The sequence below is a fragment of the Kryptolebias marmoratus genome, linkage group LG24 (genome assembly GCF_001649575.2).
Source record: "Kryptolebias marmoratus isolate JLee-2015 linkage group LG24, ASM164957v2, whole genome shotgun sequence".
Taxonomy (NCBI): domain Eukaryota; kingdom Metazoa; phylum Chordata; class Actinopteri; order Cyprinodontiformes; family Rivulidae; genus Kryptolebias; species Kryptolebias marmoratus.
In genome coordinates this window covers 22,313,652-22,330,912 of record NC_051453.1, presented here as the reverse complement: position 1 = coordinate 22,330,912, position 17,261 = coordinate 22,313,652, and the positions used below count along the sequence as shown (strand labels likewise).

Sequence of the window (17,261 nt, the reverse complement as noted above, 5' to 3'; positions counted from 1 at the left end):
TTTTTTTTTTTTTTTTTTTCTTCATATTACACTAAAGAGGGTTAAAATAAGTTCAGATATGCACAGAATCACCAGTCCTACAAGCCATGGGTATTCAGGTGTGACATCACGCAGAGCCTGTGTGGGTTTCTGTATGTTTTCAGTTCTTCTTCGACATATAGGCTTTACTAATTCAGCCCTGCTTTTTGCTAAGGCTACCCTGCTAATGCAACTTATTCCTCGCTAATGCTAATTCTGCTAATTTCGGCCTTCTTGTGCTTCTTAAAGTTTCTTTCAGCTTCAGCTCAGTCATTTTTAGACATATTGAGCTGAATTTTGGAGTGATAGTAGCTTAAACAGCCTCATTGCAAACCGAATACTGAATTAAAAACTCAAGATGTCTGCCAAAGCTATCAGGGTCAAAATTGAGACCAAAACTTGTGTGTCCTCTAACTCTGCAACTGTGTAACGTAAGAAGGTCAAACTTTACAGCTAGAACCCTCATGGGCCAGGGATCAATTCAAGGGATTTCAAGGTCAGAGGTCAACGTCACAAGAGCCCGAGTGCTCTTGCTCTGCAACCGTGTACAGCAGGAAGGTCAAAACTTTAAAGATGGACACCTCATGTGTCAAGGATCAGCCCTGTGTATTTCAAAGGCAAAGGTCTTTCTGCAAGTTCAACAGGTGAAATTTTGCAGAAATGAGAAGTTCTTCATTTTTTGTGTTTAAAGCCTTTAATCCACATGTTTCCATCATTTGTGTGTGTCCCAGCTCTGTCCTGGAGGGGGGGAGAGAGAGAGAGAGATCCTAAATTATAGCTTTTTTTTGTTTTCCTAAGGTCAGTTGGCTGTGGCAGCCATCTTGAATATAGTCAACTCCAAAAAGTCAGTCAGTTGTAGATGTACATTCAGTGATTACTTTCTGAGAGTTTCATTAAAATTGGTCCAGTGGTTCATGAAATATTTTGCTAACAAACAGACAAATAAATACACACACTCAGGCAAAAGCATAATTTCCTTTTTTGACTTTGGCCGGATGATAATTTATATATTTATTTTCTGTTTGGAGATTAGAAAATATTAGAAGACACTAAGTTGAACATTTAAACATGAAGCAGGAACCGCGGAACCTTAAAGCAGCCCATGACTCCTCTGCTGCTGAAATCAAAAAGCTAAGACCGTTCTTCTAATTCACTGAACTCATGTTAGGGTTTTTAGTCGTTTCCACCGGTGCCAGGTCAGGTCACACCCTCTCTGGATTTGCTCTGCAGCTCAAAGAGGAGCTTCGGAGAGACTGGCAGACACACAGCAGGGAGGCTGATGATTTGAGGAAGAAGGTGTCGAAGCTGAGGAGCGAACTGCATCAGCGTTACCCCACCGTCGCCTTGCCAAGCATGGAGCAGCAGCTCCAAGGTGAGGTGGAGCAAGCCGAGCAGCAGGCAGCCAGGCTTAAAGTGAATCAAAAACTGTGGCTGAGAAAATAAACTGCTGGATCAAAAAGAAGAGTGTAAATGTGAGGGAGCTCTCAATATCAGGTCTGAAGCTTAGCTCAGTTCTGGAAAAGTTGTTCTAAAGTTCCGTTGGGTTCTCAAATTAGGGGTAGCATTCATCTCAGGAATGTCTCAAAACAAAGTGTGGTCAACTGAACTTTTCAGTTTATAGTTTACAGCAACCCCATTTCCCATCTACTATTATTCTCCCAAATGGCTCAGGCGCAGCTGGAGACTTTACAAACAGAGAAGCAGAAGCTGAAAGATCTGCTGCAGAGACTGCAGTCTGTTTTTGCCAAGTCAGCATTTACCTAACAGCTGATGCATCTCCTGAATGTCTGCCACTTTGTTTTTCTCTCGTTTCACTCATTGTGCAACAAAATATGTGGGGACATCACCTGTTACAACTTAAACAAGGTAGTTTAATCACATCTATCCTTTCAACTGTTGAGCTCAGAGACATGTCAGAACCTCATTATCTGATTTATCCCAATTAATTCTTTTAAAGTGAGAACTAATAACAGATTCTATTTGACATCTAGTCCAGTTAAACTGGGAAATTCAGTTCGACATGAAGCACCTCCAGAGTTTTTATTTGTCACACATGACTGTTTCATCATAATATTCATAAATCTGTTCGGGGTTTTTGTGGGGACAGTGAGTCATACAGCAGTGTTGTTGCCATAACAGCGGGGTGAAGCCGGGCTTCTGCTCTGCAGTGATTTTTCAGGGCTTCTCTCTGCCTGAAAGCAGAGACGCCACGAACAGGCCATTTATTGTCCGAATTTCAGCCCAGCCTCGTCCCGCAGTCTGCGGCACCGGCTCCCGCAGACGAAACAACCGCCGCTGTCGCGCGCAGAAAGGCGTGAAATGCGACGTGACGCTCGTGCCACCATCCCATTCAGCGTCTCGTTGGGACCTTCCCTTCAGACAGTCGTGCCTCCCGAGCTGGTCGCGTCGGAGCGGCGTTTCACCTGAAGCGGAGGAAAACGAGACACTGCCACGACCCGGGTTGATTCCCTGCGGCGATGCGAAGATGGCGAGGACGCTCCACAACTTGGTGTTCTTTCTGATCAGAGTTGCGGTAAAAATACGACTTCTGGGCTACTGGTCGCTGATCTACGGTTACTGCGCCGTGTGCACCGCAGTGGCGCTGCTGAAACTTTGGTGGAACATCGTGCTGAGGCCGACGGCGACCTTCCAGTGGGGGCTCCGCGACACTCCCCCGGCTTGTCTGAACGACACGTCCTTGGGAACCCACTGCTATGTTCGCATCAAGGTAGGAGACGGTCGCGCGCGCCTGGGGCTCCCAGAGCGCCGTCTCGCGCCTGAGAAACGAGACCCATTGTATTTGAGGCTCTCTCGCGCATGTGTGCACGTGTGCCTCCACGCCTTTCCGACGCGTCGTGACGAGACAAACAGGGCCTGGTTTTCTTCAGCAATGTGATGTTTGTGTTGATGTGTTTTTTTATGATGCTGAGCTCAGGTGGTGCTGAAGGAACAGCTCCTCCAGTCCGTGGTAAACATTATGTAATTTAATCCGCTGGTCACAAACACCGCCCTTCACTAATTTTGACATTTAATGCAGAGTTCTGTGTTTAATTTAAAGCACGAGGATGAGCTTATATTTTTATAATCTGCGGAGGTTTAACCCGGAGTACACCACATTCAAAGAAGTCGTGTGTTGTTAAAAAATAAAATGTGAATTAACTTAAAGATCAACATTTTTAATTTTATTTTATTTTTTAACAACACACAACTGTCAGCTGTAGGGAGGGCAGAAATAAGTGTTCATAAAGCAAATTATTGAAGTTTTTTTTTTTTTTTTTTTTTTTTTACCTTTCAGGTACAGGTGAGGCTGTTTTTATTTATTTTTTTCATGAGCACACAAAAAACGGAATGAATTATAAAATTTTATTTAAGTAGTTGTTTTATTTTGAACTACCCCAATTTTGACAAAGTGGAGATGTTTTGAAAAGTGTGTATATGTGTGTGACACTGTCTTATGGGCCAAATTTCATTTAAAATGAACTGAGGCTAAATTAAAAAAAGAAACTGTTTTGTTGTCAGATAAATCAAAATTTGAAACTCCTTTTTGGAACTCACAGAAACCACATCCTTCATACTAAAACAGAGAAGGACCTCCTAGCCTGTTATCAGCACACAGTTCAAAATCCCGCCTTTCTGATGGTGTAGTGCTTTTGGCTTTGGCAGCTTAAACATCTGGAAAAGCACCATCAGTGCAGAAAAGTGTAAACAGGTTTTGGAACAACATATGCTACAATCCAGATTATATATTTTTCAGTGGAGGCCTTGCATATTTCAGGACAATTCTAAACCACATACTGCGTCCATTACAACAGCATGGTTTTGTTGCATTAAAGTCCAGGTGATGAACTGACCTGCCTGCAGTCCAGACCTCTCACCAGCTGAAGACATTTGATGCATCATGAGACAAAAGATCCAGCAAAGAAAACCCAGGACTGTTGAACAGCTAGAATCCTCTATCAGATGAGAATGGGACAACATTCCCTCCAAAACCTCCAGCAGCTACTCTCCTCAGGTCCCAGATGTTTACAGACTGCTGATTAAAGAAGAGAAGATGTTTCACAGCGAAAAACATGAATCTGGAACAACTTTTTGAGATGTTTTGCTGCCATCAAATTCAAAATGACCCTTTTTTTCCCTAAAATTAGACAACTATTTAACCATTTGCTTTGCTTACTATGTTCTCTTGTGAATAAAATGTTGTTTTAGGAAATTTGGAAATCCTTGCATTCTGTTTGTATTTATGTTTCACACAACATCCCAACTTTTTCAGAATTTGGGTTGTACCTTCAAAAAGAACATTAGGGTAGATTGAATATAGTTAGGGCACTTTTTGCTTTTTCCACAACCACTCAATATACAGTAAAATGAGTTTTTCAATTTGGTATTTTCTTTAATATTTTTGCATATTAAAAAAGATATAAAGCACACATTAACATTATGCAAAAAATACTTCTAGAAGGTCTATATTGTGATGAGCTTTTTCTCATTTCTGTGGTAAATGAAAAGAAGACAAGATATTTTTTATGCAACGCCACTAAAATGTATGTAACATTACTGACTTGCTTTGAGTTTTAATGCATTTGTGTCTTGTTTCTACCCAGGAGTCTGGCCTTCGATTTCACTACGTTGCAGCTGGAGAGCGAGGGAAGCCCCTCATGCTGTTTTTGCACGGCTTCCCTGAGTTCTGGTAGGTCAAATGTGAAATCAGGGTCCTCTGCACTCTGCTGCAAATAAAACAAAGCTGCTTTTTGCACCGTTGGTCTGTGATTTCCTTAGCAGTCACCTCTCTAAAACATAATTTGACTTAGAGAATTTCTCTGCTGCAGCTCTGTAAATCGCTGCAGTCTGACTCTTGAACTGAAAGCACAAATCCATGCCTGCCTCACTGGCAAGTCTAAAGTGTTTAAGATCTCATCCTCCCGATATGAGATGAAAAATGGTGTTGAGCGTTGTGCCTGGATTGAGGCCATGGAGGTTGTCAGGAGCTGTAAGCCTGAAATGATGAAAGCAGCGATCATAAGGAGCTTTCTTTGCTGTTAAAATATGTCCATTCCCTCAGAAATGAGAATGAGGGCAGCAGGAGGACGGTGGGGTCTAAAGCGCTTACTCTGCCTCAGTCCTCATCTATATTCTAAGATCTGAAGTTACTTCTCCTGAGTCCTCAGAATCCCAGGCAGAGCTCTGCATCTTTCCTCCCCCATCACTTAGCTGAAGAGGAGGAGGAGGAGGTCCACCCTCCTAGTAGTGGGTTGGAACGCCTTGCCTTATTGCCTTCAGAACTGCCCTAATTATTTGTGATACAAATTCTACAACATGTTGGAAACATTCCTCAGAGATTCTGGTCCTGATTGGGGTCCAGAGAATCAAGACTCACAAGACCAGGTAATGGTTTTCCAATCTTTTATTGTCCAATTTTGGTGAGCCTGGTGCGAATTGTAGTTTCAGTTTCCTGTTCTCAGCTGAGAGGAGTGGCACTTGCTGTGTTTTTCTCCTGCTGCTGTAGCTCAACTGCTTCAAGGACTCCTCTGACATTAACAAGGCTTTTTTTTTGTCCACACACATGCCGCTCACTGGATATTTTCTCTTTTTTGGACCATTCTCTGTAAACCCTAGAGATGGTTGATACTCAGTCCAGCTTACCTGGCACCAATAACAACAACAACTACTACTACTTTATTTATAAAGCACTTTAAAACACCAAAAGCTGCAACAAAGTGCTGCACAGATAAAAATCAATACCCACTCAGAACATGAAAAAGACAAAAAACAACAACAATATAAACAATGAAACTGTGTGACAGAGGTAAGAGCAAAAGTCTCAACATGTGTTAAAAGTCAAAGAATAAAAATGTGTTTTAAGATGAGTTTTAAAAGTGGACAATAAAAGGGGCACTTCTAATATGTAACAGCAAATCAATGCATAATTTGGGAGCATCAACACTAAAAGGTCTGTCACCCCTGAGCTTCAGTTTAGACCTCGGTACCTCCAGGAGCAGCTGATCAGCTGACCTGAGGCAATGAGTGGGAGAATATGGGTGAAGCAGCTCAGAGAGATGGGATGGGGCAAGACCATGTAAACTTTTAAAAACAAGTAAAAGACTCTTAAAACCACATTACTTCAAAGTCACTTAAATCCTCTTTCTTCCTGTTTGCCCTGTTTGAACCTCAGCTTTGAGAAGGAATAAAACTCTAAAATTTATTTTACAAATGTCCTAAATATGAAAATTAATACATTTTGGCTTATGCTTTTGGTCTGTAAGGAGACATTCTGTACTTGAACTAAAATTAGAATCATTTAAAAAGATGCTATTGGTCTATTTATTTATTTGTGGCATTATAATCAAACACTGTTACTACAGTTTTTACACATGGAGATAAGGGAAGTTATTTAAGTGACCTATGAGTTAGATAGAAGGTAAATTTGCAAAGCGGTTGCTAAAAGCTTAAGAGAGCATGAGAAGATCAAAATACGGCCAGTATGAAGGAATTGAAGAGATCTTAATATATATTCTATGGGGAAAATATTTGAACAGTAAAGTTAAATAATTCAAAATATATAAATATTACAAAAGTCATAGCACACTATTCCTGATCGAGATGAACATTTTGATATACTAATGGTTAAAATGGCACAATGTATGTGGAAGTAGTTTATAACAGTAAATACACAGAAAAAATACATAAACACGTAAACAGTAATGTGAATCCTGACTCATCATTCACACAATGAACTCCTTTCATCTTTATAAATTATGTCCATCCTTGTGTCAGAGTTCAAAATTTAAAATGTCAGCAAAGTATTGTACTTGATAAATAATTGTTCAAAGTGGTTTTACCATTTCTCTAGCTTTAAATACTTTTGTATGATATTTAAACATGTAAAAATACATGTAGAATTCAAAGAGAAGCGTTTTTGTCGTTGTTGATGTTGAGTGTGTCTGTGTCTCAGGTTCTCCTGGCGCTACCAGCTGCGTGAGTTTAAGAGCGAGTTCCGTGTGGTGGCTATCGACATGCGGGGCTATGGGGAATCAGACTTGCCGCTCTCCACTGAGAGTTACGGCTTCGATTACCTGGTGACCGATGTGAAAGATATTGTTGAGTACCTCGGTAAGAAAATACAGGAGAGGAGAATGTCTGCAATCTTTAAATAACTTCACGGGCTGGATCACATTGTGACAGTGTGTCAGGACCAAAAATAAGCTTGTCTATCAGTCCTAATTTTTGGACAGCCCTCAGGCCTGCAGCACAGTAGGACAAACACCCTGTGACCCAGACAGACCCCAGCAGCTAAGACTAGCAGGGTGCAGGCTGGAGGCTGCTGCACATACCAGCATCAACTGGCAATTAGCTGGCTACAACAACAGTTTCTGCTCTTTTAGTGATCAAAATACATCAGCTTTCTTATTTTAGCTCCTCTGACAGGTTCTGTTTATTATTAGCAACAAAATGTCAGGGAGGATTCCAGTTCACAATCAGATGTGTTAAAGTAGCTGTCTTTGCACCAATTAAAAGAGAACAAAACTAATACAAATTATCTTTTTCAGAAAGTAGTCATTCAATGTACATTACAACCCAATTTAAAATGAATAATAAAAGCAGCTGATCTTAGAAAATACAAAAATGACTATAAATCAGTTATTTTTACACACATTGAGCTTAAATTCAGTGTGGTAGTAGCTGAAAGTCATCCTTTAAATAGATCTTGCAATATCATATGAGATTACAGAAATCATTTACAAGTTTTGACCAAAACTGCTACAACTCCGTCCCTTCTCATCAAAAGACGATCTTAACCTAAAACTTTTAACTTAAAATAATCTGATCAGTTTTAGGGCAAACTCCATGTGACAACACTCTGTAAACCTTGTTCACAGCCTTTGATTGGTGTTATCCTGTGTGAAGTCAGGCTGAAGGCAGTCAACAAGCTGATTATCAGCCAGTATCGATGTTTGGCTCATTCATCTGCAGAGTCCAGTCAAAGTTCAGTCCAGAGGCATCATAATTCCCTGTAAATATCCTTGAGCAGATTTGGACCACATTGCTCATAAAACATTAAAGAAAGTGCTTTTTTTAGCAGGATTCATAATGGATATTTGGAAGCTTCTTGCATTGTTCAAGCTGTTACTGTCAATTATTTACCAGGCTGTCATGAGCCAAGCACTCAATAATGCATATTGGTGTGCAAATTATTCACTTAATAGTCACTTAAGCAGAGGGGAGCTTGCTCTGATCAGATGATAACTGCTGTACTCCAATCTGACTACAGAAAGCTCCACTCACTGACCCTCACAACTCACACAATAACAACTGCTGTTTACACCCACAGTGAAGAAACCATTTTCATTTTGGAAACAGATCAGATTTCCCAGTAAACAGAAACAGGCCCTTCCCTTCCTTTGATTTACCAAAAGCAGCTTAGAGACTGAGCTACATCACTGTTAAACGTGTGAAACTAGCATTAAGATGTTGGGGTAAGTCATATATACTACAGTGTTTTGACAAATTCATACCTTGTGAACTTTTCCACTTTTTGTCACATTACAACCACAAACTTCAAAGTATTTTACTGGGATTTTATGTAATGGACCAATACAAAGTCTGAATTGTGAAGTAGAAGAAAGTTTTTTTTTTTTCTTACAAATAAAAATCTAAAAAGTGTGGCTTGTATTTGTATTCGCCCCCACCTCCCACTCCATGCCCCCTTCCAACCACCCAGGTCTTTTGGGGTTTGTGTCTAGCAGCTTTACACAACTATAGACTAAAATTTTGCCCATTCGTCTTCACAAAACATCTGCATCTCAGTCAGATTGGATGGAGAATATACTGTGAACAGTGGTTTTCAGGTCTTGCCACAGATTCTCAGTTGGATTTAGGTCTGGACCTTGACTGGTTCATATGTTTTGATCTGATCCATTTCATTGTAGCTCTAGCTGAATGTTTAGGGTCATTATGCTACTGGAAGGTGAACCTCTGAAGTCTTTTGCAGCCTCTAACACAGGGGACCAATCCTGGTCCTCGAGGGCCACTATCCTGCATGTTTTACTTGTTTTCCTGCTCCAGCACACCTGATTCAGTGGTTAAATTACCTCTTTATGTTCTACAGAAGCCTGTCAATCAACCATTGATTCAAATCAGGTGTGTTTGAGCAGGGAAACAAATAAAACATGCAGGATGGTGGTCCTCTAGGACCAGGATTGCCCACTCCTGCTCTAACAGGTTGATTTTCCTGCATTTAGCTCCATCCATATTCCCATCAGCTCTAACCAGCCTCCTGTTCCTGCTGAAGAAAAACAGCCCCATAGCATGATGCAGTGTTAGTTTTCTGCCATATCTAGCATTTTGCATTTAGGCCAAGAAAGTTCACTTTTTTCTCATCTGAGCAGGACAACCTCTTCCACATGATTGCTGTGTCTCCTGGTTATTGACAAACTGCAAACAGGCTTTTAATGGGTTTCTTCCTCCAGCACTTCCATTAAGGACAGTTTTGTGAAGCACGACTAATTGTTGTCCAGTGGACAGATTGGCCTGTCGGTTTAGGTGGACAGCCATGTCCTGGTAGGTTTGCAACTGTGCCATACTCATATGTTTTCAGATGAGGAATTGAGGAGAGCTACATGAGATGTTTAAAACTTGGGATATTGCTTTAAACTTCTCAGCAACTTTATCCCTGACCTGTCTGGCGTGTTCCTTAGTCTTCATGATCACTAATGTTCTGAAACAAACCACTGAAGCCTTCACAGAACAGCTGTATTTATACTGAAATTAAAGAACACACATGTGGACTTTGTTTACAAGTTGCCTGTTACATAAAATCCCAGTAAAATACTTTGCAGTTTGAGGTTCTAACGTGACAAAACGTGGAAAAGTTCAAGGGGTGTTTTTTAAAACACTATAAGGGTGTGTAACACAGAGAAAGGTGTTCATTTGTAAGGATTGGAAGTTTAATGTGATCAGTACGACACCCAGGTCTTAGTCTGTTTTGGATATCTTACAGGAAGAAAAAAAAACCTTCATTAGGAGGGGGTTAAAGTCCTCTGAAAGAGAAAATCTTAATATCAGACAGGATATCCAGCTAGTTTTACATTCACCAGAGTGTATTTTTTTTTGAACAATAACTGTTTTGTTTTTCTCCCAAGGGTACAACAGATGTTGCCTTGTAGGCCATGACTGGGGTGGGACGATAGCGTGGCTGTTTGCCATCCATTACCCTGAAATGGTGACAAAGCTCATTGTCCTGAACTGTCCCCATCCATCTGTGTTCACAGGTAGGCTTCATCAAGAGCAAACAAGCACACTCTGACGTTTCCCTTTCTGTTGTGAGGGGAAAAACACTTCTCTTCATTCTAACTAGAGAGGCTCCACTCGGATTATTACTGGGATTATTATCGTTAAGTAGGATGTCTTATTACTTCAATTGCATGTTGGCATCCAGCTGGCAAATCCTCTTTTGCCTTTGGGGGAAGATGATGAGAAGTTAATTACAGGAGGCTCATATGAAGCTAGAACAGCAGATTTAACTGGTGCACATGGGGCAGTGGAGTCTCATCACATCCACAGCCTCACCATGTGTGCAAACTTTGCTTTAATTAAAAGCTGAACATCTCTCTCGTCTTTTGTCTTCTCCTCTCCTCCAGATTATGCTCTGCGCCACCCGAGCCAGCTGCTGAAATCCAGCCACTTCTTTTTCTTCCAGCTGCCCCGCTTCCCGGAGCTCATGCTTTCCATCAATGATTTCAAGGTGGTCTCTCTTGTGCGGGTTTAAGAGCTTTCAAGGTCAAGGTTATGTGTGTGCACATGCTATTGTGTGGGCGTGCATGTCTGTGTCCATATGTTGATGCAATGGCGTGTGTCACACATTGCTGCATAGTCTGTCTTTTTATCACCCGCTGCTGAAGATGAAAGAACGATAATGATTTAAAAAGAAAAAAGACTATAGCTCAGTCATTTTTACTGATAATGAGCTACATTTTGGATCTTATTTTTTGTTTGTTTAGTTACAGTGAGGTCCATATTCTCAGTCACTTCCTGTTCAATCTATCCCTTTCCTCACTAAATTCAAACATTTAGATCAACCTTTAGATCAAACTTAACTGGACCTTACCTAGCTTCACCATCCCTATAGTAACACAATTAGGTGCACAAATGTATATTCTAAAACATTAAACAATTAAATTTTTCATTTCAGGGATTTCTGTGTAAACAATGACAGCTTTGAAAGTTTCTATTTTTATTTCTCTAATTTCATGCAACAATGGGAGTGTTGTTCATTTTACTAGTTAATTGGTCAAATGTTGCCATATGCTTGTGTGGGAGTTTTCAGAATTAGAAACACAGCGTGGGATGCTGTCGAGCCAGCAGTAAGCCAGTGTCAGAACTGCATCTGAAGGTCATCGGGCTGATCTCTTCTCTGGCTCATGTTACAGTGATGTGGCTGTCCTTTTCTAAATTTTCTGCAGATGAAAATGTTCAAACCATACACTTACCTAAAATTTGCTGCTGTCTCTGCTGCAGGCTCTAAAAGCTTTGTTCACCAGCCGCAGCACAGGGATCGGAAGAAAAGGCCGATTGCTCACTGCAGAAGACTTGGAAGCCTATCTGTACGCACTGTCACAGCCAGGAGCTCTAACAGGAGCCCTCAACTATTACAGGAATGTCTTCAGGTGGGAAATTCACTCGCATCAAGACTGATTGATTTCAGTAAAGTACCCAAAAAGGGGTTGTGGTGGAGAAAAAAATAATTTTCTTTTGTAATAAGTTGTGGTAATACATTATACAGCCCCAAAGTTGGGGGTTTTTAAAATGTAAATAAAACTAGAATGCAATGATTTGCAAATTTTTTGAAAAACACATTTTATTCATAATGGAACATAGTTTACACATCAAATATTTAAACTAAGAAATTGTACCACTATTTGGGGGAAAAAGGTAATTTTGAATTTTAAAACAACATCATCTCAACAAAGTTGGGACAGGGACATGTTTCTAGTGTGAAGCATCCACTCTTCTTTAAACATCAGTCTGTAAACATCTAAGAACTGAGAAGAGCAGCTGCTAGAGGTTTTGGAGGGAATGTCCCATTCTCATCTGATGGAGGATTCTAGCTGTTCAACAGTCCTGGATCTTCTTTGCTAGTTTTTTTGTTTGTTTGTTTTATGATGCATCAAATGTTTTCTATTGATGAGAGATCTGGACTGCAGGCAGACAATTCCAGCACCTGGACTCTTCTACTATGAAGCCATGCTGCTGGAATAGATGCAGAATGTGGTTTAGCATTGTGCTCCTGAAATACGCAGTGCCTTCTGGATGAGAGCACATGTTGTTCTAAAACCTGTGTATACTTTTCCGCACTGATGGTTTCTTTCCAGATGTGTAAGCTGCCCATTCCATAGTTTTGTGCTGTTGCTAGTTTGAAATTCTGGAAAATAAATAGCATCAGACGTAGGTTAGCTTCAGCTCTCTTTACTCTTCTTCGTTCTTCTTTTTCATACAGCATCTTTTTGCATACATAGTCAGAGCTCCCCCTTCTGTCCTTTTCATGTAATAGCACAACATAACACAGAGGCACTAATGTACCCCCATACCATCAGAGAGGCAGACTTTTGAACTCTGCACTGATAATAGACTGAATGGTCCCTCTCCTCTTTAATACAGAGGATGTGGCATTCGTATTCTACAACCTTTTGTTGTCCCTGTCACAATTTTTCTGGGATTTGTCGCCGTTATAAAATGTAAAATTACTTACTTTTTTCCAAACAATGGCACAATTTTTTGTCTCAACATTTGGTATGTTTATTAAGTTCCATTGTAAATGAAATATGGGTGAATGAGATTTGCAAATCATTGCTTTCTGGGTTTGTTTGTTTTTTGTTTTTTTTTCATTTTACACAACATTTTTTGGAATCAGGGTGGTAAAAATGCAGCCTATAACAGAGATGGCATAAAGTAATGAGGATATTACAGATGGCATCAACAGTTTGTGATTGTAATCATAACCTGGTGAAAAGTATAGTAGAAAGACTACTAGAGCAGTAGAAAAGGACAGAGGGGCTCCAGCTTCTCACAAATGTGTGGGAAAAGTTTTTTGATTGTCAAAAACGACATTCATTAAAAGATTCATTAAAGATTGGGACATATTTACAGGAGGAATGGAGCAAAAGAATTCTTCGTTACTTGTTTGTTTTTTTCATTTCATTCAGTTTTACAGTCCCTTCTTTTTTGGGTGTGTTGCAGAGCTAAAAGGCAGAAATACATAAGAGAATAATGTTGACTGGGCAGAACATGTCTGAAATAAAATTAAAGTTTTAGTAACTGTCTTTTTAATTTGCGATTTACATAGGGTTGTATTTAAAAAATTACTACATTGTACTATTGTACTATTCATATACAGTATACTCTTGTATTTTGAGATGTTATTGGTTACACTGGGTTAATTTGCAATTAGACTTGGGTTTTGCACACCAAGATATAAATACATGCATTGCTGCTTTTTTAGTTTGAATGTATTGCTGCCGTTTATCGTCAGAGCTCTGAGGGGAAAGGAGAATTTTTGACACAATACTGTCAAATTTTCTTAACTTTAAAAGCTTCCATTCTTCATGCACACATTACACTGATATTTTCACAATAAAACAAAATCAAAGTTATTTAAAAGCATGTAGCATATTTTTCACGTGATCTCTCCATGCATGACTTAGCAGGCCATCTGCTCCCTTCTCAAGCAAAGGGTTATCTCAAAATAGCTATTATGTGCTTATGTAAAACGAATTTCACTGACCCATGCTCAATTAGCCCCTCTACAAACTGTACCTGAGCAAACGGGATACAAAAATAAACACGCATCCAACATTTATTCATCCATCCATCTTCTACGGATGTATGAAGTCATCTAGAGACTGTGTGCTGGAGCCTACCTCACCACACACCAGGGGGAGATTCACGTCACTGTTCTGCATGTGACTTCACATTCAGTGCACAGAGCCACATGAACCAGATCTGGAGCGTAAAAAGATCAGTGCACGTGCATCAGAAATCTGAGGTGACCAAAATGAACATTTTTCATACAGGAAAAAAAAAAGTTTCAGAAACGCTGATGAAAATGTAAAGCCTGGGGTGTTGTAAGAAATAGTCTTCCTGTAAAGTAGCTGTTTGTGTGTCCTGCTGTTGAAAAAAGGCTTTTGTGTCCTTCTGCAACTACCAGTAACATTTCTACACTGCATATTAAAGAAAAACTAGAGAAACAGCAGTTTCTGTGAAAATACAGTGTGAATGCGGAGTGCTGAATGACTGCTGAAGAAGCTGAAACTGAGCTGCTGAAGTGAAAAGAATCAGAAAATTAGCTTAAAAAAGCAGAACACTAGGTAAATGCTAAAGAAAGCAAAAGGGTAGCTTATAAATAAAAGTAGCAAAATGCTAGCTAAAAGCTAAATTGAGTAAAATGCTAGATGAAAGTTAAAAGTAGGTTGCTAATAGCAAAATCCATTTGTTCATCTTCTGTCACTTACCTGTGGTTGGGTCGCGAAGGCAACAGGTCCAGGAGGGAAACTCAGACATCCCTTTCCCCAGCGACACTCTCCAGCTCCTCCTGGGGGAGGCGTTCACAGACCAGAGAGGATACATAACACCTCCACTGAGTTTTCGGTCTACCCCGAGGTCTGTTCCCACATAGCTAGTGCATAGACTCTGGTACCAAAAATATAACCTGGCAGCTTTGGTAATCTGGGTCCTTCTGGCTTCAACTCCCAGCACTTAGTCTAGTAGGATAATACATGTTTATGAGTTCTACTCCCAGCTGGGGCCTTTTTGTATCTCCCCATACATGTGTGGGTTTTCTCTAGGTACTCTGGTTTCCTCTCACAGTCCAAAAACATGCATGTTTTGTTAATTGGCTACTTTAAATTGTTCTTGGGTGTGAGTGGGAGTGGTTTGTCTCTACGTGGCCCTGTGGTGGTGTACTGATTTGCCTAGGGTGTACCCCACCTCTTACCCTATGACCACTGGAGATAGGCACCAGCTCCTTGCAACCCTGCATGGTATAGAAAATGGATGGATAGATTCGTTCCTATTGCAAGTTTAAAAACACCAGTAAATAAAAACCTTCATTTTAGATATTGTTTTATTTATTCTGACATCTTAAACTCTAACTTACAAAGATTGCTCACTGTTCACAGAGAATGGCTTTACTGCCTACTATTACTAATCTGAGTGCACTTTCTTTTAAAATCTCTGACAAATTTTTCATTTCTTTTTTTCTCTTTGTGTTCTCAGCTCCCTCCCCCTGAGCCACAAACACGTCAGGTCTCCGGTGCTGTTGCTGTGGGGAGAACGGGACGCGTTCCTGGAGCAGGAGATGGCAGAGGCCTGCCGCCTCTACATCAGGAATCACTTCCGTCTCAACATAATTTCTGGGGCCAGCCATTGGCTGCAGCAGGACCAGCCAGACATTGTGAACACCCTCATATGGACCTTCCTGAAGGAGGGAGAGGGGCGCAAAGGTTACAGGAACTAAAGCAACCACCTCCTGCACTCTCTCTCCCCTCCTCACGTGCCACTTCTGGAAGCCTTTAATATGCCTGTGACACCAAGCAACATAGTGATGATGCAATCATTCTTTGAATTTTTTCACATTGTAGATATTTTTTTAAAGACGTCAGCAGTAAAGGAGAGAATCGAAGCACACCTCACCGGAGAGAACAGTGAAGAGTACACAAGATACATGTTCAAGATGTTTTTTGCACATGACAGTGACATCCGCCTTAAAGTTTGTCGGTTACAGCATTACAAATGTGTGGCGAAACCTTTTTGTGACTTGTATTGTGTGGTGCCTTTTAACTTTGGAACTGTTGCAGTGTAAAAACGTCTCGCAATGTAGGGATGTTGCGTTGTCAGCTATACTTGTGTGTTTCACTTGGTCGCTCAACTCTATTTTGAGCACAGTCCTTTGGGAGTCAGAACTCCCCTGCTCCCTTTATCAGGTAGTGTTTGTCAAAAACTGTTTTCTTTGTATTTATTTATTTTATTTTTTTCTCAAAGATATTTGCTCAGTTGTAGAGAATGTTATCATGATCTTCCTGTCTAGAAATGTCAGTGATGGTTGACTATTGTACTATTTTGTATATCTTCTACACACACTGCATTTTAAAGTTCACTGAGCCAGGTCTTCACCGTTTGATTTTTATAAATAAACTGAATAAGTGTCAATCTATCAGACTACACTCCTTTTTCAAAGTCTCCAAGCCCATTTTAAAATAACTATGAAATTACATTTTCTGTGAAAATGTGTGAATCTGAGTGCTGAATGACTTTGCTGAAGAAGCTAAACCTGGGTTGTTAAAGCACAATGAAGCAGAACACTAGGTAAAAGCTAAAAGTAGCAAAATGTTAGTTAAAATTTACAAATGTTACCTAAAAGCTAAAAGTATCAAAAGGCTATCTAAAAGCAGCAAGAAATGAGCTAAAAGAGGCAACGGTGAGCCTAAAGGAGCAAACAGCTAGCTAAAAGTTAAAGTCTTAAATGGGTAGCTAGAAGCTAAAAAATAAAAGGCTAGCTAAAAGAAAAGTATCACAGGTGTAGCTACAAGCTAAAAGTAGCAGAATGGTAGCTAAAAGTAATATTAGAAGACAAAAGTAGAGCAAGTATGCTGATGCAAAATTCAAAGAGAATGTTTTGAAGGAGTTAAAGACATGTTAATGTATTTAATGGGGAAAATATTTGTAAATAAAGTTAAATATTTTAAACTAAATAAAGTCATAAAGTCATATCACCCAACTCCCGAATGAGCTGTAATTTGATATACGAGTAGCTAAAGCACAAAGTATGCAGAAATACTTAGATTGTAAAAGATATACAGAAAAATACAAAACAGGAGAACAACTGTGAATGCTGACTGAGTGTTCACATATTTACTGTGGTGCCATATTTGAAGCTATAAATAGAGAACTTCACTTTGTCATATCTTTTTAGATGTCACATCAACAGCCTCTTTAGGTTTTTACACAGAAGAGATAAAAGTGACCTAAAATAGAAATGGATGCTCTGCTAAATTTAGCACTGAGTGGGGTGATGCAGTGCAAGTTTGTCTTCTCTCTGTAAGACAAACATTTGGATCTCTATCTATCTATCTATCTATCTATCTATCTATCTATCTATCTATCTATCTATCTATCTATCTATCTATCTATCTATCTATCTATCTATCTATCTATCTATCTATCTATCTATCTATCTATCTATCTATCTATCTATC

General features: G+C 39.9%; 1 protein-coding gene across 1 annotated transcript; it reads left to right on the top strand.

The window, feature by feature from the left end:
• The first annotated feature begins 1,579 nt into the window (after window positions 1-1,579).
• ephx4 (epoxide hydrolase 4) lies at window positions 1,580-16,217 on the top strand. The gene is made up of 7 exons (XM_017433715.3): window positions 1,580-2,746; window positions 4,620-4,705; window positions 6,968-7,125; window positions 10,155-10,283; window positions 10,653-10,756; window positions 11,530-11,678; window positions 15,283-16,217. The coding sequence occupies exons 1-7, from the start codon at window positions 2,504-2,506 to the stop codon at window positions 15,521-15,523; spliced, it is 1,110 nt and encodes a 369-aa protein (XP_017289204.1). The 5' UTR covers window positions 1,580-2,503; the 3' UTR covers window positions 15,524-16,217.
• Window positions 16,218-17,261: the final 1,044 nt, after the last annotated feature.